At 44.7% G+C, this 22,857-nt stretch overlaps 1 protein-coding gene and 1 non-coding gene across 3 annotated transcripts in view; one reads left to right on the top strand and one right to left on the bottom strand.

The window, feature by feature from the left end:
* Positions 1-22,857, top strand: part of MARCHF10 (membrane associated ring-CH-type finger 10) — a 56,198-nt gene that overhangs the window by 9,543 nt on the left and 23,798 nt on the right. For both annotated transcript variants that reach the window (XM_060255827.1, XM_060255828.1), the window contains exons 2-5: positions 497-602; positions 746-901; positions 6,814-6,991; positions 16,011-16,160. In XM_060255827.1, coding sequence (XP_060111810.1) covers positions 516-602; positions 746-901; positions 6,814-6,991; positions 16,011-16,160 — 571 coding nt within the window. In that variant the 5' untranslated portion in view covers positions 497-515. The remainder of the gene's footprint in view (positions 1-496; positions 603-745; positions 902-6,813; positions 6,992-16,010; positions 16,161-22,857) is intronic.
* Positions 2,990-3,064, bottom strand: TRNAH-GUG (transfer RNA histidin (anticodon GUG)). The gene has a single exon. It is a non-coding gene; the product is annotated as a tRNA-His (tRNA).

Raw genomic sequence — 22,857 nt, 5'->3', positions numbered from 1 at the left:
CCTGGCTGGTGCCTAGCCCCCTGTTTTTACAGCCCATCAGAGTTGGTTGCTGAATCTGAAGAAATTCCCCAAGATTAGTGCTGGAGAGCCAGTTTGGTGTAGTGGTTAAGTGTGCGGACTCTTATCTGGGAGAACCGGGTTTGATTCCCCACCCCTCCACTTGCACCTGCTGAAATGGCCTTGGGTAAGCCATAGCTCTGGCAGAGGTTGTCCTTGAAAGGGCAGCTGCTGTGAGAGCCCTCTCAGCCCCACCCACCTCACAGGGTGTCTGTTGTGGGGGAGGAAGGGAAAGGAGATTGTGAGCCGCTCTGAGACTCTTCGGAGTGGAGGGCGGGATATAAATCCAATATCTTCATCTACCTCACAGGGTGTCTGTTGTGGGGGAGGAAGGTAAAGGAGATTGTGAGCCGCTCTGAGACTCTTCGGAGTGGAGGGCGGGATATAAATCCAATATCTTCTTCTTCTATTTTATGACAATTTTTTTTTATATACCTAGGTTTCCTCAAAGTATTGCCATGTGTGAAGCAAAAGAAAGACAGAAATTTATCAGTGATGCTCAATACCTGAGGGAGATGCAGCACAAGATGGATACAGAATATCAGGTAGGAAGCTTTGGTCACTTTCCCACAACAGACAACTTTGGAAGAGGTGAGGGATGAGGTCACCTTGATCAGGTATGAATTTCTCTAGCTTCTTGTATTCAATATACACCTCATCTTAGACAGATGTTTGCTTTGTTTCTTAGGCTTGCCTGAGAAAACAAGAGCAGACTAGAGAGCAACCTGAGAAGAAGCGAGAACAGTATGTCAGACAAGACATGAGGCAGACAAGCATCTCATCCATTTCTGCTGTGCGCAGTTATGAAAGACCATGGATTTCACGACTCCCTGTTAACAGACAGGTAAGTATTGATTACCTTGAGGGATCAAACTCAAGTCAAAGAGGAGAGTACTCTGATGGCAACCTTGTGACACAGACTGGATGAGCCATTGGCCTTTTATGTTCTTAGGATAAGGAGTTCCACTTAAGGACTAAACCTGTCTCCACATACTAAATAGGTAGGTCATAGAGAGGAGAGCCCCGTGCCGCAGAGTGGTAAAGCTGCAGTACTGCAGTCTGAGCTCCCTGCTCACGACCTGAGCTCAATTCCGGCGGAACTGGTTCAGGTTGCCGGCTCCAGGTTGACTCAGCCTGCATTCTTCCGAGGTTGGCAAAATGAGTCCCCAGCTTGCTGGGGGAAAAGCGTAGATGACTGGGGAAGGCGATGGCAAACCACCCCATAAAAAATCTGCCGCGAAACGTTGTGAAAGCGGCGTCACCTCAGAGTCGGAAATGACTGATGCTTGCACAGGGGACTACCTTGACCTTTTTAGGTCATAGAGGCAGGTCTGCAACCAGGGTGGCCATTGGCAGGCCCCTCGGAGCAACTGGTGGGGATGGGAGGTACATTTACCAGGAGCAGGGAACAAATTAGCCAGTATCATAATGCCCCTGTATAAATCGATGGCGGGGTCTCATTTGGAATACTGTGTGCAATTCCGGTCACTGCACCTCAAAAAGGATATTATAGCATTGGGAAAAGTACAGAAAAGGGCTACTAGAATGATTACAGGTTTGGAATACTTTCCCTATGAAGAAAGGTTAAAACGCTTGGGGCTCTTTAGCTTGGAGAAACGTCGACTGCGGGGTGACATGATAGAGGTTTACAAGATTCTGCATGGGATGGAGAAAGTAGAGAAAGAAGTACTTTTCTCCCTTTCTCACAATACAAGAACTTGTGGGCATTCGATGAAATTGCTGAGCCGTCGGGTTAGAACGGATAAAAGGAAGTCCTTCTTCACCCAGAGGGTGATTAACATGTGGAATTCAGTGCCACAGGAGGTGGTGGCGGCTACAAGCATAGACAGCTTCAAGAAGGGGTTAGATAAAAATATGGAGCAGAGGTCCATCAGCGGCTATTAGCCACAGTGTGTATATGTGTGTGTGTGTGTGTGTGTGTGTATATATATAATTTTTTTTTGGCCATTGTGTGACACAGTGTTGGACTGGATGGGCCATTGGCCTGATCCAACAGGGCTTCTCTTATGTTCTTATGAGTAGCGGTGCACAGGGAGTCTAGTGAGTTCTGGGAAAGGTTTCCCTTCATAGTCATTAACAATCAGAAAGGGGCTGGCATTTGTGGAGCTGTGCACACTATTATAGTCCTTGTTCTATGCTGGTAAGAGTGCACAGCTCGCTCCAGAACTTTGCCACAAATTGCACCCCCTCCCCCAGTCAAAATCACTTTGGCAGGGAATGAGTGTAGCCTGACCACGTGTGCCAGGAATAGTTCCGCAAGTTTCTTTGCAGTGGGTAGTTGCTGGCAGGGGATAAAGTGGGCTTGTTTAGAAAAAGTATGCACCCCCCCCCCCCCCAATCACTGATTTTCCCTGAGAAGGGAGGTCAGTGATAAAGCCCATGGAGATGCATTCCCATGGCCTGGAGGCCATTTAAATTGGCTGGAATTCTCCTGGGACCTTCCCTGACCGCTTTTTTGCCATGATGCAGGTGGGGCATCCCATAACGTATTGCGAAACGTCTCTGGACAGCCCAGGCCACTAGAACTGACGTTGGATTAGATGTAGAGACTTTACAGACCCAAAGTGCCCCTCCCTCAGCTTGGCATCATACGAGTGTTCGAGCATCATCTTGCGAAGGGGGGGGGGACATATAGCTTAGAATCCTTGTACCATAGTCCATCTTCCCTGCACTCCACCCCATTTCCCTCCCCATCTCTCTCCCCATCTCCTGGGAGGTTGTATTTGAGTTCCTCTCTAAGGGCGGAATGAAAGTTCGGCCCTTCAGGTGAACATATGAACAACATATGAAGCTACCTTATACTGAATCAGACCCTTGGTCCATCAAAGTCAGTATTGTCTTCTCAGACTGGCAACGGCTCTCCAGGGTCTCAAGCTGAGGTTTTTCACACCTATTTGTCTGGACCCTTTTTTGGAGATGCCAGGGATTGAACCTGGGACCTTCTGCTTCACAAGCAGATGCTCTACCACTGAGCCACCATCACTCCCTCCCCAGGTGGTGCTGAAGCTTCGGTCCAGGCTTGATGTCTTGTGACAGCCATCACTCCCAATTGGACCAGGGTGAAGAGAGAATCTATAATGACTTTCCACTTGCTTTTGTGTTGTGGGAGGCAGGACAGCACATCTGCTAGGAAGTTTTGCTTCCCCGGGATGTGGCCAAGAGTGAAACAAAACTGAGAGAAGAACCCTGCCCACCAGATCTGCTTAGTGGACAATTTGCGGGTAGCCACTAACAATTCTAGGTTCTTGTGATTAGTCCAAAGTTCAAAAGGGACTTTGGCACCTTCTAGAAAATGGTGCCACGTTTCCAAGGCTTGCTTTACGGCTGAGACTTCTTTATTTCATACTGACCAGTTCTTCTTGGGGTGAATTTTTTAGGCACACGGATGTAATTTCCCGTCCTCCCCTTCCTGAAGCAGCACCCGCACTCTAGCCACATCGCTTGCGTCACATTGCACCACAAACTGTTTGTTTTCATTGGGGTGTATTAGGATGGGTTCTGAGGTGAAGAGGGCATTCACGTTATGAATGCCTGCTGCCATTCACGCAACCAGTCTAGGCAGGCTCCCAGCGTCTTTGCCTTGGGACCCTTCCCCTTGGTTCAGAGATTAGTGAGGGGGGAGGGCAACCTCTGCAAAGTTTCTTATGAAAGTTTGGTAAAAAAAATTGCAAACTGGAGGAAACCCTGTAATTGTTTCCAAGTTCAAAGGGGTGCCCAGTCCACCACAGCTTGGATATTTGCAGGATCCATCCCCAGACATGGTCAGCAATGATAAGTGGTGAGCAGGGAGTAGTAGAGAGTTTTCACAGTATGTCAAGTTCCTGGTCGTTCAGCCATCAACACACGTCGTTCATTTAAATGGCTTTATTGAAATACTGACAGTGACATCCAAACGGCAAGATGGTTCTTGCGAAAACTGGATATGGCGGGCAATTGCTCTACACTTATACCCTTTACCTTGTCCATTACACATTCAAACGCAATGGCGCCAAGCAAGCCTTCCTTCCCTCCAAAGTTCCGTTCCCAGGCCCCTTGCAGGTACTCACATAATCAACAGAAGGCAGCCAGTGACCTTGTCTGTCTCTGAGACCAAGCAGAAGCATGCTTGACTTGTTACAAAGAGACAGAACGTTAACACAGCAGAAGCGGGAAGTAAATATAAAACAACATGGCAATAGACAACACTCTTGACACTTACGATAGAATATCTTAAGAGCTCTCCAATTAACAGTGTTCTTCTCACTAGTTAGGCTGCATTTAGATATCATAGTGGAGTACCGGATCGAGGTTCTGTTGTTGACCTTCAAGGCCCTTAACAGCCAGGGACCCATGTATCTTCAGGACTGCCTCTCCTGGTATACCCCCATAGAGCATTGTGCTCAGTAGATCAGAACTAAGCAGGGTGTGGTTCCTCAGAGCTCAACAGACTGAGTTTTGTAAACAAGGTTTAACTTTATTATTGCTTTGGAAGTAGATGATTAAATTTCCCTGTAATAAGGGCTATTCAACATAGCTGTGTTTAAAAAGTAAGGACTTTATTTTTAAAATCTGTTGACCTTGTGCTTTGAAGCACTATCATCACCTTATTATAACTCAAGCTTTAAAACACAGCTGCAAGTTAGTTTTAAAGAAGACCGAACTGTGTAATTTTATCTGGATTCCCATTCTTGTCACACGGATTGTTCCATCTATTTTTGCCATAATTTTCTATGCTTACAATATTTTATGTGTGATATCACCCAAATAAATGGGCAATAAACGCTGTCACACTTCGCTGAAGTCGAAAACCCCTCCTCCTAAGAAACAAGCAAAAGATGAAGAATCTAAAATGCTGAATTTCTGGCTAAAAACTCAGAATACCACTGCGATGGAGATAAACAACAGATTTACTTGCCGTGGGTCAGATGAGCCTATTCTTGAAAACACATCAACAGATAGCTGCTTACCTCCAGGTGTGGAAAAGGTTTTATGGGAACCTACAGTTAAAGAGACAATAGACAATACCAATGAAGAAAATGAGGTGGCAAAAATGAACAGACAAATTCTTGATGAGCAAAGTTTTCTGATTGCTGAATCTTTAAATCAGATTTGCACCTAGTTGAATCCAAACTCCCAATAGGTGACATTAAAAAAAAAAAAACAACCCATAAACAAATTCTCACCTTTACAGAAGGGGATTTGCTAATAGAAAGGGCTTTCAATGCAGTAATGAAGACAGATTTAAACAGAACTAACAAAATACAGAAAAATTGGAAGGTAGTAAGTCACTCGAATTTTATTTCAAATGATGGAATTGTTAATTGATAAGTAGACTTATCTGTGATGTTTTGGCCCTTTCTTAAGATAGACTCTTTTCTGTGTTTCAAGGTTAGATATTTGATGTACTGAATTGTAATATACTGTTGTTTTATATATATTTTATATGTTATATATGTTGTAATTTTTAAGTATCACTAATTAATTTTTTTTTAACTTAGTGGTGGTCCCTTAGTGGATATTCGTGTCTTTGACCACGGCCAGCTGATTTTCTGCAGAGGGAGGGCACTTTAAAAATCTAATGAAACAAATAGTAAACTATGGTTTCAAAGCCATTAAGATATAATAAGCTATGGTTAACAGAACAAAGTGAGTGGCACCTTTAAGACCAACAAAGTTTAATTCTGTGTATAAGCTTTCATGTGCACGCATACTTTATCAAATACACTGAAGCAGTGTTCCTCAGTCTATTCATATAGGTGAGGGGTAGTTAAGTTGCTATGAAGAGCTAGTTAAAGATGCCTAAGTAATGGAGCAATACATATAGCTGAGACTGGATTAAAGCAGTTGGTAAAACTTGTGAATAGCAGCAGATAGCATACAAATACAAGAATTAACAAAGAGGCATGAGAACTAACTTCGGGTCCAGACACCTCCAAGACCAACAAAGTTTAATTCTGACTATAAGTGAGAACTGAGAGACTTAGGATACTTCCTCAGATACATTGAAACAGATTTCCTCGAGTTACATACAGGGCTAATTAGAGTCAAGTGCAACCAAGATTGGAATAATGCAGTTGGTAAGGCCTGTGAATAGCTGCAAATAGCAACCAGATAATAGTAACAGATATGAGTACTAAATTTGAGTCCAGTGACACTTTTAAGACCAACAAAGTTTAATTCTGGGTATAAGTGAAAACTGAGAGATTTAGCATGTGTAGTGAGATAGGAGGCCAATATCTCTGTTAAGCTCTGGTGGTTCTATTGTCCTGTGTATTATAATAACTCGTAATTCAGCAATCTCTGATTCCAGTCCATTTCTGAAATTCCTTTGGAGTAAAACAGATACTTTGATTAAGTGCCTTGGGAGGCTGAAATGTTCTCCTATAGGTTTCTCAGTTTTGTGATTCTTGATGTCAGATTTGTGTCCATTCATCCCTTGGTATAGGGTTTGACCTGTTTGCTTGTGAAGAGAACTGAAGGGCATTGTTGACATTTAACGGCATATGTGACAGAATGCCTTTCCCCCTCTTCCACTTTGAGTCTCAAAAGTAATTTGTTTGCCTTTTCACTTGAAGGGCAGGAAACTAGGCCAATTACCAGCACCCTTGAGCATGTGCCAAGTACTTTGAACTCACGCCTTTGGAACTTAAATAAGTCCTATACATCTGAGATTTAAAGAAGTAGCTTCTTCCACAAAGCAAACCTGATATAAGAACATTCAGCCACTAACATTTAATTTTTATTTTACTTTCTCAGATGTCTTCTGATGAAGTTTCCGGGTGTGAACTGAAATCCTCTATAAAGTTGCCTGGAAACAAATCAGAAGCTAAATTTCCTGCCATTGACAAAACAACTGTGAAGCAGAAGCAAAAAGCTGGCACATGCTCTAAAAAACCAGAAAAAAGTGGAACTTGCCCTAAAAAAGAAATTTCAGGTAAACATGGAGATTATCCTGTAATGTCTGCAAGCTGAGGCATGTATAATCATAGAATCATAGAGTTGGAAGGAAACCCCAGGGTCATCTATGCAGGAAATTCACAAATACCTCCCCCTAAATTCACAGGATCAGCATTGCTGTCGAATGGCCGTCTAGCCTCTGTTCAAAAACCTCCAACGAAGGAGAGCCCACCACCTACTGAGGAAGACTGCTCTGTCAGAAAGTTCTTCCTAATGTTGAGCCGGAAACTCTTTTGATTTAATTTCAACCCATTGGTTCAGGTCCTACATTCTGGGGCAACAGAAAACAATTTCACACCATCTTCTTTATGACAGACTTTCAAGCACTTAAAGATGGTGATCATATCACCTCTCAGCCGCCTCCTCTCCAGGCTAAGCATCCCCAGCTCCTTCAACCTTTCCTCATAGGACTTGGTCTCCAGACCCCTCACCATCTTTGTCGCCCTCCTCTGGACCCGTTCCAGCTTGTCTATATCCTTCTTAAAAAGTGGTGCCCAAAACTGAACATAGTACTCTAGATGGGGTCTTACCCCAGAGCAGAGTAAAGCAATACCATCACTTCACGTGATCTGAACACTATACTTCTGTTAATACAGCCCAAAAATGCATTTGCCTTTTTGGCCACTGCATCACACTGTTGACTCATGTTCACTAAGACCCCTAGATCCTTTTTGCACAGACTACTGCCAAGACAAGTCTCCCCTATCCTATAACTATGCTTGATTCTATGTTTAACCTAAATTTAATCATAATTTATTTTGTCCATTTAGAACTTTTTATGTATCTTATGCTATGCCATTAAAGGTCTGAAATTGAAATTTTTTAAAAATATCAGCTATAAATTTAATAACCATTCCCTCTATTCCTTCATCCAAATCATTTATAAAAATGTTCAACAAAACAGGTCCCAGGACAGAACCTTGTGGCACTCCACTTGTCACTCCTCTCCAAGAGGATGAGGAACTAATTTTTGGATGTGATCTGTCAGCCAGGTACAGATCCACCTAACAGGATCCAAACCACATTTTACCAATTTGTCATCAATGATAGTATATGGAACCTTCTCAAAAGCCTTACTGAAATCAAGATAAACTATGTCTTCTACAGCATTCCTCTGATCCAGCAAGGTAGTAACTTTCGCAAAAAGAGAGATCAGGTTAGTCTGACATGGCTTATTCTTGAGAAAGCCATGCTGGCTCTTAGTAATCACAGCCATCCTTTCTAAATGTTCCAGAACTGATTGTTTGATGATTTGTTCTAAAACTTTTCCAGCAATAGACATCAAGCAGATGGGTCAGTAGTTACACGGATCATCCTTTTTCCCCTTCTTGAAGATGAGGACTACATTTGCCCACCTCCAATCTTCCGGCACCTCTCCTGTTCTCCAACAATTCTCAAAAATAATGGCTACAGGTTCAGAAATTACATCTGCAAGCTCTTTTATTACCCTTGGATGAAGCTCATTTGGCCCTGAGGACTTCACTTCATTTAAATAAACTAGGTTTTTATGTGTTACCCTATGCTGATTCTGAGTTGCAGTTCCCTACCCTCACTGCATGTTCTGTTTTTGCCATGTTGAGCACTGTTTTCATCAGAAGAGAAGATTGAGGAATAGTAGGAAATGAGCAGTATTGTCCTTTCTTCATCACCTGTTACAATTTCACTTTGCTATCCCCGCAATGGGCCTACCATGTCCTTGCTCTTTTTCCTACTTTAAACGTAAGAAAGGAACCCTTTTTTGTTGTATTTAGTTTCTTTTGCTAGCCTAAGCTCATACTGAATTTTAGCTTTCCTAATTCTTTCTCTGCAAGCACTGATGATTTGTTTATATTCATATTTGGGCACCACATTTTAAGAAGGATATAGACAAGCTGGAATGGGTCCAGAGGAGGGCGATGAAGATGGTGAAGGGTCTGGACACCAAGTGGAACAGGCTTCTTCAGGAGGTGGTGGACTCTCCTTCCTTGGAGGTTTTTAAACAGAGGCTAGATGGCCATCTGACAGCAATCAAGACCCTATGAATTTAGGGGGAAGTGTTTGTGAGTTTCCTTCATTGTGCAGGGGGTTGGACTAGATGACCCTGGAGGTCCCTTCCAACTCTATGATTCTATTATCCTTAGTTATAAGGCCCTCCTTCAATTTCCTAAATTAGTCTTTTCTATTTATCAGGCCTTTAGAGAGCTGTTTATGGAGCCACCTTGGCTTCTTTAGACTTCTCCCATTTTTTCCTCTAATAGGAATTGTCTGTGATTGTGCTTTCAATATTTTGCTTTGAAGAAACTCCCACCCCTCTTGAACTCCCTTCTCCTTAAGTATTTCTGACCATGGGATTTTACCCAGCATAGTTCTAAGTTTGCCTTTTTGAACTTCAACCTATAAGTCTGACTACGTATAGCTTTTCCTTTCCTTAAGACTATAAATTCCAAAAGCACGTGGTCACTACCACCCAGGGTGCCCACTATTTCCACCTCATCAACCAGTTCTTTCCTGTTGGTGAGAATGAAGTCCAAGATAGCAGATCCCCTTGTTTCCTTCTCCACTTTCTGGAAAATGAAGTTGTCAGTGATACATGTCAGGAATTCGTTTGACCTTTTGATTTTAGCAGAGTTGGAGTTCCAACAGATGTCTGGGTAGTTGAACTCTCCCATGATCACTGTGTCCCTTCTGTTTGAGAACTTTGCAATCTCTTGTAGGAGTATCTCATCCAAGTCCTCTGCCTGGATTGGTGGCCTATAGCAGACCCCCTCCGCCACCATAATTTCACTGTTATTTCTTACCCCTTTTATTTTTACCCAGAGACTCTCAGCTGAGCTGCCGTGCTCAGATTCACATATTTCCTCACACGTATATACCTCCTTCACATATAATACTACGCCTCCGCCCTTCCTTATTCGTCTGTTCCTTTTAAATAAGTTGTTCCCCTGAATCCTAATATTACTTCTGACAAGGTTGTTCCATAGAAAAATCTCTCAATGCTTATGTGAGTCCAGATAGGATGATTTCCAACACTGAAAAACTCTTAAAGGGGTACAAGTTGTTTGTGCGTGTGTCCTTTAAAATTACTGCAGATAGGCCCGGTTCAAACGCAAATTTATAAATGAATCATATGCTCCTACTTTGTGCCAAATCTCCAGTACAAGCAGCAAAACCAACAACGTGGGATCATCGTTCATATTACAGGCAATACAAAAAACAAACACTGATAGTAACCCAGTGAGTCACTCTCTTCATCTGGGAGAGGCATAGGAGCAGGAAATGTGAGATATGAACACAAACCTTTCCTCCCGCCCCCGTGTCACGGCCTCAATCTGAACCAGGTCCCTGAAGGGCTTTTATTGGGAGTTGCTACCAGGGTCTTGCAGTTGCAATGTGGCTGCCACTCCCCATTGGCAAGTGCTGCAAAAATGTAACACAAGCTTTGGCCTTAAGAGATGTAAATACAGAGAGGGAGAGAGAAAAGAGCCATGAGAGATGTGCTATTTTTCCACTTGCCCATTTCAAATATGCTCTCTCCACTTCTTCTGTCACAACCATACAGGGGGAGGTCCCCTCAGTGAAGGCATTTCCTGTTGATCATGCCCAGCCTTTTTATTCTTATGCATCTCCATGTCATTTCACCTCCACCCCCCCCCCCCCCCCCAATTTGTTATGTTTTGAGCTATTCAACTGGACTGATTGGGAGATCTTAAAGTAACTGGCATGGTCTTTGTAGAGCAGTGTAAATTCTATCACGATAAACCCTGGAGAATTGCCACAAGAAACAGGTATATGAATTCATTTATTTTGCATCATTTATACTCTACCTTTTTCCTTAATGGGGACCCAAAGCAGCTTATGTCATTCTCCTCTCTATTTTATCTAAATCTGAGTGTCCATCCAGGGTCGAGGGATGGGGAAAAAATCTGAGCAGATGTTTGTTTCAAATTCTTTGTTTTCAAATTTGTTTTCAAATTCTTATTAGCTGGGGAAGAACCTGCACCTTACATTTCAAAATAAGGAATATTTATAGAGCATTATTAAGCCTTTTGGTGTTTCCACATGGATTATTTGACCCAAGTTCATTGGTGTTTGGAAGCGTTCCTGTTTCCCCACAACATTGTGGTCCACTCAGCACCTCCTAGAGCTTCCCTGACTTTCTTCTGTTCTTTCTCAGACCTGCAATGCTCCGGAAGCCTCAATGGTGGGCAAGTTCAGATTTTATTTATTTATTTATTTATTTAATGATTTATATCCCGCCCTTCCCAACAAGTGGCTCAGGGCGGCTCACAACATAAAAATTTGACATAAATAGAATTTAAGCATAAAAACAGTTAAAATAATTAATACATTTAAAATTTTAAGACATTTAAACCATTTAAAACATTAGGGACAGCAGACATCTAGTATAACTACACTTGGTTTCTTGTACCAGCTAGTCATAGGCCAGCCGGAAGAGGGTTGTCTTACAGGCCCTGCGGAACTGAGCAAGGTCCCACAGGGCCCTCACCTCTTCCGGCAGCTGGTTCCACCAGGAGGGGGCCGTAACAGAAAAGGCCCGGTCCCTGGTAGATTTTAAGCGGGCTTCTTTTGGCCCGGGGATAACTAGGAGATTTTGAGTTCCCGATCTCAGTACTCTCTGGGGAACATGTGGGGAGAGACGGTACTTCAGGTAGGCAGGTCCTAGGCCATATAGGGCTTTAAAGGTAATAACCAGCACCTTGTACTGGACTCGGTAAGCTATTGGCAGCCAGTGCAGATCCCAGAGCCCTGGCCGGATGTGCTCCCTTCTTGGGAGTCCTAACAGCAGCCGGGCCGCGGCATTCTACACTAGCTGCAGCTTTCGAGTTCGGCACAAAGGCAGCCCCATGTAGAGAGCATTGCAGTAGTCCAACCTCGAGTTGACCGTGGCATGGATCACTGTTGCACATGCACTATATTTAGATTTTCCTGGTCTTGCCCACACAGCAGCCCTTCCCACAGCAGTAGTAGCCATTTCTTCTTTATGCTTACTGGAAAGGGTTTTTTCTTGTTTCAATTGGTGGTTTAATGATGTTCTATCAATATACCGTTATACCAAAATATACATCATGTTCTCTGAATTCCCAGCTTCCCTTGTGGAGATATGTGGAAGAAAGCATATCTTTGCAACAAAATGAGCTAGAGACTGGTTTGAAAAAAATAAAGGTATGAATTCAGAGAGCCTAGTTCATATTTTGGGGTAATGGTGTGTCAATATAATGCTATTAAATTGCCAGTTAACAAAAACAGCCAGGGAAGGCTGCTCATTGGAGGTCCTGCTGGTCTTCTGCTGCCCGAGCAGCAACTGGAAAACTGCAAGGTTGTCCCTGTGGAAAGCGTCTCAATGGAGGGTTCTTTGGAGGTCTTTGCGACTATACAACTCTTCAGCTTTCCTGAAAAAGAGAACAGCTTGAGCCTTTTGGATTTATAATTGTATTCATTATCAGTATTGCTCAACTGATTTTCTTCCAACTGCTGGGGACAAATACAAGATTATGTTTCTTTTTAATTAGCGGTTCTCAGAACTGCAGTTGATGGAAGAAATAGCATTTAATAGAAACCACAGAGAGCTGTAAGTTGTAAGGGTTATAAGTTTCCAATGACTTCAAATTGCATTGCTGTTTCTATAACTTGTTAGGATTTTTAAAAATTCTCTCAACCACATACCTTCCTATTACTGTGAAGCTGTCTTACTGTGTTATTTGCTCAGCTATCGCTCTTCCTTTAGTTCTTGAAAAAGATTTTTTTGCCAGTAGATGATCCATATTTCCCCATCCCAAGAACAGGAAAAATCTCCCTTCTGTTGATACCTGAAGACAAATAGCTTAAAGAAACATCAAGGGTCAGCACATACACTATATTTAGATCTTTGGATCTGTGAAGACATTGCATCTTTGAAAGTTCAGGGCATAGACAATTTAGAACAATAATACAGCCTTTCAAATGTACTAAAACATGCAGTGGCATAAGAACATAATAGAAGCCATGTTGGATCAGGCCAGTGGCCCATCCAGTCCAACACTCTGTGTCATACAGTGGCCAAAAAAACCCCCAGGTGCCATCAGGAGCTCCATCAGTGGGGCCCTTACACTGTTGCCCCTCCCAAGAACACAGAGCATCACTTGCCCCAGACAGAGAGTTCCAATAATAAGCTGTGGATAATAGCCACTGATGGACCTCTGCTCTATATGTTTATCCAATCCCCCCTTGAAGCTAGCTATGCTTGTAGCAGCCACTACCTCCTGTGGCAGTGAATTCCATGTGTTAATCACTCTTTGGGTGAAGAAGTACTTCTTTTTATCCATTTTAACTCGACTGCTAAATGATTTCATTGAGTGCCCACGAGTTCTGATATTGTGAGAAAGGGAGAAAAATACCTCTTTCTCTACCGTCTCTATCCCATGCATAATCTTGTAAACCTTTATCATGTCACCACTCAGTCAACGTTTCTCCAAGTTAAAGAGCCCCAAGTGTTTTAACTTTTCTTCATAGGGAAAGTGTTCCAACCCTTTAATCATTCTAGTTGCCCTTTTCTGCACTTTTTGCAATGCTATCTTTTTTGAGGTGTGGTGACCAGAATTGTACACAGTACTCCAGACCATCGATTTATACAGGGGTATGAAACTGGCTGATTTTGTTTTCAGCTCCCTTCCTAATAATTCCCAGCATAGCGTTGGCCTTTTTTATTGCAGTCGCACACTGTCTTGACATTTTCAGTGAGTTATCTACCACGACTCCAAGATCTCTCTCTTGGTCAGTCTCCTCCAGTTCACACCCCATCAACTTGTATTTATAGTTATAATTTTTGGTCCCAATGTGCATTACCTTGCACTTGTCCACATTGAACCTCATTTGCCATGTTGAGGCTCACTCGCCCAGCCTCGACAGATCCCTTTGGAGTGCTTTTCCCCAAGTTTCAGTTTAAAAACTGCTCTGCCACTTTTTTGATTTCAAACACCAGCAGCCTGGTTCCTTCTGGGGACAAGTGGAGACTGTCTCTTTTGTAAAGCTCCTGTTTGTTCCAAAAAGCATCCCAGTGCCTAACAAACTTGAACCCTTCCTCACTACACCATCGTCTCATCCATGCATTGAAACTCCTAATTTGTGCCTGTTTCTCCTGCCCTGCATGTGGAACAGGTAGCACTTCTGAGAAGGTTACCTTTGAGGTCCTGGCCTTGAGTCTCCCACCTAGCAGCCTAAATTTTTCCTCCAGGATCTCACGACTGCATTTCCCCACATCGTTGGTGCCAACATGTACCACGACCACTGGCTCCTCCCCAGCACTGTCTATCAGCCTATCTACAAAACACGTAATGTCTGCTACCTTCGCACTAGGCAGGCAAGTCACCATACGGTTAGTACGTGGTTTTGCCACCCAGCTGTCTTCTTGCCTAAGGATCAAATCACCAACTACCAAGAGTCCCCCTCCCTCCCTGCACAGGGATGGTTCCTTGGCACGAAAGGATACCCATTCACCTACTGAAGAAGAGGTCCCTTCTGAGGGCACATTCCCCTTATCCTCAGCATTGTACCCTGTTCCTTCTCAAGCCTCATGATCTCTGACAGCAACAGGGCTATCATTTTCAGAGTGGGACACATCTAAAATAAGAACATAAGAGAAGCCATGTTGGATCAGGCCCATCCAGTCCAACACTCTGTGTCACACAGTGGCCAAAAAACCCCAAGTGCCATCAGGAGGTCCACCAGTGGGGCCAGGACACTAGAAGCCCTCCAACTGTGCCCCCCCCAAGTACCCAGAATACAGAGCATCACTGCCCCAGACAGAGAGTTCCGATTATAAGCTGTGGCTAATAGCCACTGATGGACCTCTGCTCCATATGTTTATCCAATCCCCTCTTGAAGCTGTCTATGGTTATCCAATCCCCTCTTGAAACATATCCCTGAGAGTCTTCTCTGAACGCCTATCTGACTGTCTCTGCTTCTCCAGGGCAGCCACCTCGGCCTCAAGGGTGCAAACTCATTCCCTGAGGACCGGAAGCTTCTTGTATCAAGCACGCACTCAAGACATCTGTCCAGTAAGCAGACAGTCATACATGTGACACTCAGTGCAATGCACTGGATAGCCCCTCCCCCTTGGCATTCTATCTTCATAATTGCTTTTAAAATATACAATCCCCCCTTTAATACTTTTTGTGTTGATGTGGCTCTCCTTGTGGAAAGTCTGCTTACCTTATTGGGACACAAGGAGACTAGGGCCCTTGCTTACTGGTCCTTCCTCAGCTTTTCTCAGAGCCCCAAGCAAAGAGCCACAGGCCAAGAGCCCTCTAGCTCTTGCACCAAAGGCTTGTGCTTCTGGTGAGGTGCAGCCTTATAAATGCAAAGAGGGTGGGACCAGCAGTCAGCTCCAGGCAACACAGACACTCCCAATCAGCAACAATCACCTGATGCAATCAGCAGTTCCTTCATCCCAGCAAGGAAACACACAAACACGTCAAATTCCTCCCCCCCCCCCAGCAGTTAGGGAAGGCAGTTAAAGACAAGGCAAAACAGGCCACCTTTTCTGCTCTCTCCTGGAGTTCAAGTGACTGTGCTCAGCCTCTGGTGAGGTCCAGCTTTATAAATGCAAAGAGGGTAGGGCCAGCAGTCAGCCCCAGGAAACACAGACACTCCCAATCAGCAACAATCACCTGATGCAATCAGCAGTCCCTTTATCCCAGCAAGCAAACACACAAACTCAGACACACACAGCTAATCCCCCCCCCAGCAGTTAGAGAAGGCATTTAAAGACAAGGCAAACGCTCACCCCTTTAGCAGGCCACCTTTCCTGCTCTCTCTCAGAGTTCAGGTGACTGGCAGTGAACACTATTTCAAAATAAATCCCTTCCTCTTGAAACTCACAAAATGTCCAGCTAAAATACTTGGAGCTGACAATCTGCAACTTTAAAAAACATTTAGAGATTCTTGTTTTCTTCAGCAGAATGCTGGAAAGAGAAGTTCTGTTGGTCCTTCCAAGCCTGTTTTAAAACAACATTTAACAGCTTTTCAGAAACCAGTTTTATCAAGAAGACAGCGGATGAGCCAGAGAAGTCTCCTGGAAAACCCAGACTCTGAAAATGTGAAAAGAGTAGAAGGAAAAGGAAAGAAAACACTCCTCCTGCAAGGAACAGCAAAGATTAGCAGAGGGTCTGGTGAGAAATTTTTGCTTGGGTTGCACTAATTTCCAGTGGATGCCATCTCTAGGCTAGAGGCCCATGTGCACTCCATGGTGTACCTGGAGCTCTCTGCCAGTGAGCTATGTATTTCAAACAGCCTTCGCAAGGGGGAAACCCTTCTGAATTGGGGGGATTTGGATTCCTTCTAGGGTTTTCAAATCCTCCAACCCTGAGGAGTAGGGTTGCCAGCTCCAAATTGGAAAACTGGAGATCTGGGGTTGGAGCCTAGGTAGGCTCCTCAAGGGGATACAATGCCCTGCAAAGTATCCGTTTTCTCCAGGAGAACTGATCTCTATAGTCTGGAGATGAGGTGTAATTCTGGGAGCTTGCATCCCTAAATGCTCTTCAAAGCTGAGTTGTGGTCTTCTGCTGGACGGGTTGACAAACCACAGTCTGGCATCTCCAAAACACGGAGGTCCCTGTATGTTCGGTGGCTTTTTAGTTTAGGAGGCTGAAATTGATTCCCAGTTCCCAGCTCCTTATTCATTCCTTATTTGTGACTTACTCATAAACTGAAGCGCAAATATTGAGGACAGTATAAAAGCTCTGAACCCCAAAATAAAGTTTTGACCACCATAAACCATACATCCAACATTTAAGGGACTCTCCCTTACAGCTTTTATACTCTCCTTAATATTTGTGCTTCAGTTTACGAGTAAGGAATGAATAAGGAGCTGAGAACTGGGAACCAACTTCTTACGTATGCTTTCTTCTGAGGGCTAGAAAACACTGTATGCATATAGTGGGAGACTCTAATGTGCGTATCAAGCATTTTCATTCCTAGAGGAGAGCGATTCCTGTTGGTTGTTAGGCTTAGATCGTGTTTACCATCTTGTGACAGGTGAGATTAACCCTTAAAGTTCAATAGGGCAGAATTTTTCCCTAGTGGGGACCCAAAGTGGCTGACAGCCCTGTTCTTCTCACCATCTCCCTTTGGTCCTCACTGCAACCACCCTGCAGGGAGGGTAGCTAGGCTGAGAGAGAGTGACTGGTCCAAGGCCCCCAGCCAGTTTCCATGGCACAAGTGGAGAGGCGAATGTGGTTCTTCCAGATCCTAGTCTGAAACTTCAAGCCCTACTCTGCCTTGGGGGAGTGTTGGCTCTGGGACTGTCTTCAGCATCAGCAACCTCTCTCCTTTCCCGAAAGGGTTAACTTTATCGATAGACAGGTAACAGTAGACTGATAATTCATGTCAGATCTGGCTCACCTGGTACTGGCCAGATCTTTATACCCCTCCAAGGCCAATACATAGCCCACCAAAAGTAATAGCTCAAAGCCCATGAAAAGCAATACAAAATATTTCTCAAACACCCCCCCCCCCATTAGACAATGGACAGTTCAAACAGTCCCTGCAAGGAGAAAACATGGCCTTGAGAAGTAGGCGTCAGCTCCCTGCACAGGGCAGAAGGGTTACTTACGTTACCAAAAGGATAGCAAAGCAGGGTCCGTTGCAGCCCCCCAGGATTCCCAGGGCAAAGGCCTAATAGTATGAAACCACATGTAACAGTACAGAGCAATAAGAAATGGCAAGGACCCTTGGCAGGGAGAGTGCAGGCCTGTGCTCATCTTGAGGACATGCTGAATGGGTGCACGCTGCTTATTGCTTGCTTCCATTCTAATAGAAATGCAAGAATGGGAGCAAGTGCATGAATAAGAATACAGAAAGTATTATAACATAGAAATAAAAAAATACTTAAAGGAATCTATAGCAAGTTCATTCACCGATGACAATAATCAAAAGTTCAAGTTTATGTCCGCATAAATATTTCCTTTCACAATTCTGGAAAAAATATAGCAATGTCCACGCAATAATGTCCACATTATAAATGTCTTGCCAAGAAAATCCAGAACGAATGCTGGATAAGGAATAAATGTCCCTCTTCCTATTGGTGAAGTTTCCAAAGCTTCTTGTATAGTAGTCTCATAAAGAGTATCAAAGTCCCATTTTAGTTGTATTTCTTTTAGAGATATCCCAGTTGGTCAGCTTGTTGCTTGTTGCTAGAGAAAATCTTAAATGGAGCAAAATCTTTTACAACCAGGTCTTGAGATTTTCTCTACGACAATGGTTATTTCTTGAGAAGGCCCCAACTTTAATGAAGTGGTGGGTGAAAAAAGCTTGTTAGATGGAACTGTGGTGCCCAAAATAGCACAGTACTCTAGATGAGGTCTACCCAGAGCAGCGTAAAGCGATACGCTTTTGCGTGATTTAGACACTGCACTTCTGTTGATACAGCCCAAAATTGCATTCGCCTTTTTAGCTAACACATCACACTACTGACTCATGTTCAGTGTATGGTTCACTAAGACCCCTAGAGCCAGTTTGGTGTAGTGGTTAAGTGTGCGGACTCTTATCTGGGAGAACCGGGTTTGATTCCCCACTCCTCCACTTGCACCTGCTAGCATGGCCTTGGGTCAGCCATAGCTCTGGCAGAGGTTGTCCTTGAAAGGGCAGCTGCTGTGAGAGCCCTCTCAGCCCCACCTACCTCACAGGGTGTCTGTTGTGAGGGGAGAAGACATAGGAGATTGTAAGCCGCTCTGAGACTCTTCGGAGTGGAGGGCGGGATATAAATCCAGTATCTTCATCTACCTCACAGGGTGTCTGTTGTGGGGGAGGAAGGGAAAGGAGATTGTGAGCCGCTCTGAGACTCTTCGGAGTGGAGGGCGGGATATAAATCCAGTATCTTCATCTACCTCACAGGGTGTCTGTTGTGGGGGAGGAAGGGAAAGGAGATTGTGAGCCGCTCTGAGACTCTTCGGAGTGGAGGGCGGGATATAAATCCAGTATCTTCATCTACCTCACAGGGTGTCTGTTGTGGGGGAGGAAGGGAAAGGAGATTGTGAGCCGCTCTGAGACTCTTCGTAGTGGAGGGCGGGATATAAATCCAGTATCTTCATCTACCTCACAGGGTGTCTGTTGTGGGGGAGGAAGGGAAAGGAGATTGTGAGCCGCTCTGAGACTCTTCGGAGTGGAGGGCGGGATATAAATCCAGTATCTTCTTCTTCTTCTTCTTCTTCACACAAACTACTGCCAAGACAAGTCTCCTCCATCCTAATGATTACATATTTGATATGGATGAGCAAGAAAGGATAATAATCCATGGACTTGATGAGTCTCCCTATTCTTTCTGCCACATCCTGATAGACAGCATCGTGTTTGAGATGGCAAGTCCAGAAGGCACACTTTAGCCTCTACCCCTCTGAGTAGGGAATTCCCAGTTACCAGCACACACTTCTTCCTATATTGGGGGGCAGAAGCTCAAGTCTTCTCATCCATGGGGTCCTGAGAAACTTCTTTCAAGCTTCATGGAGCCCTTGTTCCAGTGGTTCAGAATCAGTATCTGTGGAGATATCCTGGAACCAATTGCTTATCAGCAGAGGCTCACAGTGTCTTCTGATTTTCCTGTTCCTGCAGGTTAATTTTTTCCATGAGTTGGGTTCTGTGTTGGGTCCTATTTTGGGTTCTCCTCCATTCACTGAGATGCCTTCTCCTCTTCTTCCTGTTGTCCTCTCAAGAATACTTCATGTGTCCTGTCCATGAAATCCTCATCTTCCCTTATACACTGATGCATGGACAAGCGTGCCTCAAGTCCCCATATCTTCTCCTCCAGTAGGACTACCAACTTACACTTGCTGCAAGTGTAATTGCTGTTACCCTCAGGTTGTCAGGTTCCCTGACAATATGTTATATTTTTCATGTATTCACAGATCTATCCAACAGGTGTTGTAGTGTCTACCTTACATGCTCGCTTATAATGATATTTGTCCAAGCGACGCAGAAGGGTGGCTATTGTGGGGAGCTGGCTTATCTGGTAGTTATAACTTAGCAATAACTTAGAATAGCAAAGGGGGAAGTGCAGTGTAACCGTGAAGACCCAGGGAAGATGTCTCATGTTTACACCAAAGCTGTAACCGGACCTTCTTGTCAGATTTTCCAATTGAAAAGAGTCGCAGTGAAATGGTATGTCACCATGTGTGAAGCAAAGGATATGGAGCTCTGGACCATGTGGGTTTTTTTAGAATCTCTTCAAGAGTAGAAAGAAGGCCCCCTTGAAAGGGAGAGGGCATGCATGAAATTGAATAAATTGCACCAGGGTAGCCTGACGATATGGGAGTATGCAACAGAGTTCTGCGCATATGCGGCGAAGGTATGAGATTCGTCCGAAGGACTAAAGTTCAAGTTCTTCAGGGCCAGCCTGAATCCTGACCTTGTGGCAAAAGCATTAATATAAGACAACCCCCGTACCTTATTGGGGTGGACTGAATTAGCATGTAAAGTCAAGAACCATGAACAAGTGGTGAGGCTCTTCTGTTAGCAACATCAGTCCAGCCATGGAAAAGACTGGCGGAAGCACTGGAGAGAAGATCCTCCCCCAAACCTGAACCCACTGGAGAGGCAAACAGCCAAGAGTGAAAACTGAATTTCTGCCAGGAGCACAGAGATGAGGACCATCTAGTCACCAGTGGCCTGAAAACTCCTGTCCCCTTTTCCAGAGTTAACAGGGGTGGGTGGGTCTGAAGGCGAAATCCAGTGGGTTGGCAGCGAAAACCCTCAAAGAGGCTGTAGTGGCCGCGGGTGGCCAGTCAGGTAGGAAAGCCAGCGGGTGGCCAGTCAGACTTTTCCTTGAGGAATGGCAACAAGAGGCCGCCCAGTGCCAGGTAATGTATGACCTACTGTAAACGGCACAGAGCAGCAGGTCCAGGGAATCAATGTACCACCTTGTGTGAGAAACGAAGGAACTCTGTTTTATATTCCTATCACAGTGAACCCTACGTTGGGGACACATATCACACTCTTTTAGACTTGGGGTGTAGTCCTGACTTGATTACATCTATGGTAGTTAACTGGGCTGGGCTTGGATCTAGTGCCGCTCCAAGAGCCTATTAGATTTGAACAAATGGATGGCACCCCAACGAGGGGAGACCCCTGCACTCTAGAGACAGAGTTGGTGTCAGTGGGGATGTGTCATCATTGGGAAGCAAGAACGTTTGTAGTTATTCCGTCAGCTAGTTTCCCAGTGGTGTTGGGGGTGCGGTGGTTAGCGGACAACGACCGCTACGTGCAGTGGAGTGAACAAAGACTGTGATTCCCCAATGAACTATGTAAGACCCATGTTTGGAATACGGATTAGGGACCAGACCCACCTCCTATACCTGAAGTCATCCGACTGACCAGAGAGGATTTGGGGCAGATACCTCCCGAATGCCATGATTTGAATAAAGTGTTTGAGGAACTGGATTAACTGCCACCCCACAGGGCAATCAGCTGTGCTATAGGATTGAACCCTAGGGAATCCTTGCCAAAGGCTAATTTATATTCAGTGAGCCTGGAAGAGAAGGCAGAGTTGCAGAAATTCATTGATAAAAACCTGAAGAGGGGGTTTATTCACCCAGCTAACTCCCCCCGGGCTGCCCCCGTCCTATTCCGAAAGAAGAAAGATGGGGGCTTGAGACTATGCAGTCTCCACCTCGAATGTCTACCTAATCCCCCTCATTCAGGATTTATTGGGAGAGGTGGCCAAAGGGAAGATATTTACCAAGCTGGATTTGTGGGATGCTTATTTTCGAGTCCTCATTAAAGAGGGGGATGAATAGAAAACAGTGTTTAACACCCCCCTGGGTCAGTTTGAGTATCTGGTGATGCTGTTTGGGCTACAGGGAGCCCCTGGAATGTTCATGAACTTAATGAAGTGTTACACAAATTTATTTACAAGGGAGTGGTAATTTATTTGGATGATGTGTTGATTTACTCTGACGACCTCCCCTCCAAAATGAAATTGGTCTACGAGATCCTAGAAATATTTTTTTTAAAAACATATATTTTTTTTAACAGTTAGAGAAATAAGTTAGGAAACTTTCAGGCCATTGGACCATGATGCATTACATTTGTCTTTGAGAGTCAGTCTGGTGTAGTGGTCTTCATACTGCTCTCACAGAGCTTTTAGGAACTCCCGGAGTTCTATTGCCTTTGCTTCATACAGAGTGACATACCACTTTGCTGCAGCACCCTCCAGGTGGGAGCCCAAATAATTTACATGGCTTGCTTCAGATGGGAAGGTATGTCCCCACTCATGCAGGAACTCACAGGCCTGAGCTAAGAAGAAACCCAGCTCTTCCGGGTCACCATCAAACTTAGCCCCCAATTTTCTTTGTCCCATTGGCCCTGATATCAGCTCTGCCAGTCCCACCGGCACCTGGGGTGGTGGCAGCGCAGGGATTGGAGGGGGCACCAGTCTTGTGGGGGCTTGTCATCCCGAGGCGCTTCCCCATTTGAGGGTCTGGTCAGCACAGTTGGGGGCCGTTGCACATCTGGTGTCCCTCTGGGTTTGCCAGCTGCTGCACCCATAGAATCATAGCACTGGCCCACAGTGACTGCTGCCTGCACCATCTGTTGGATATACACCATGAAATCAAGTATCTCCTGCCACATCTCTTCCCACCACTCAGTTAACTTGGACCACGAGGGAGCCCTGGGGATCAGTAGCATCCCAATCCACCTCATTGGACTCCTCTCCGCTGTCCTCTTGTCTTCACTGAGTCCACTCAGGGAGTCCGATGCCTGGGTGTCTGCTCCGGCCAGTCCATCATGTCATACATCCAATGAATGGACTGGGGCCCCATTTTCCTTCTCACATCAGGCCAGAGCAGTGGGATTTGTGCCCCCGTCTCTCTTCTG

The sequence above is a fragment of the Heteronotia binoei genome, chromosome 15, assembly GCF_032191835.1.
Source record: "Heteronotia binoei isolate CCM8104 ecotype False Entrance Well chromosome 15, APGP_CSIRO_Hbin_v1, whole genome shotgun sequence".
In the NCBI taxonomy this organism is placed as follows: Eukaryota; Metazoa; Chordata; class Lepidosauria; order Squamata; family Gekkonidae; genus Heteronotia; species Heteronotia binoei.
The sequence above is the reverse complement of the archived record's forward strand: the minus strand, read 5'-3'. Positions and strand labels throughout refer to the sequence as shown.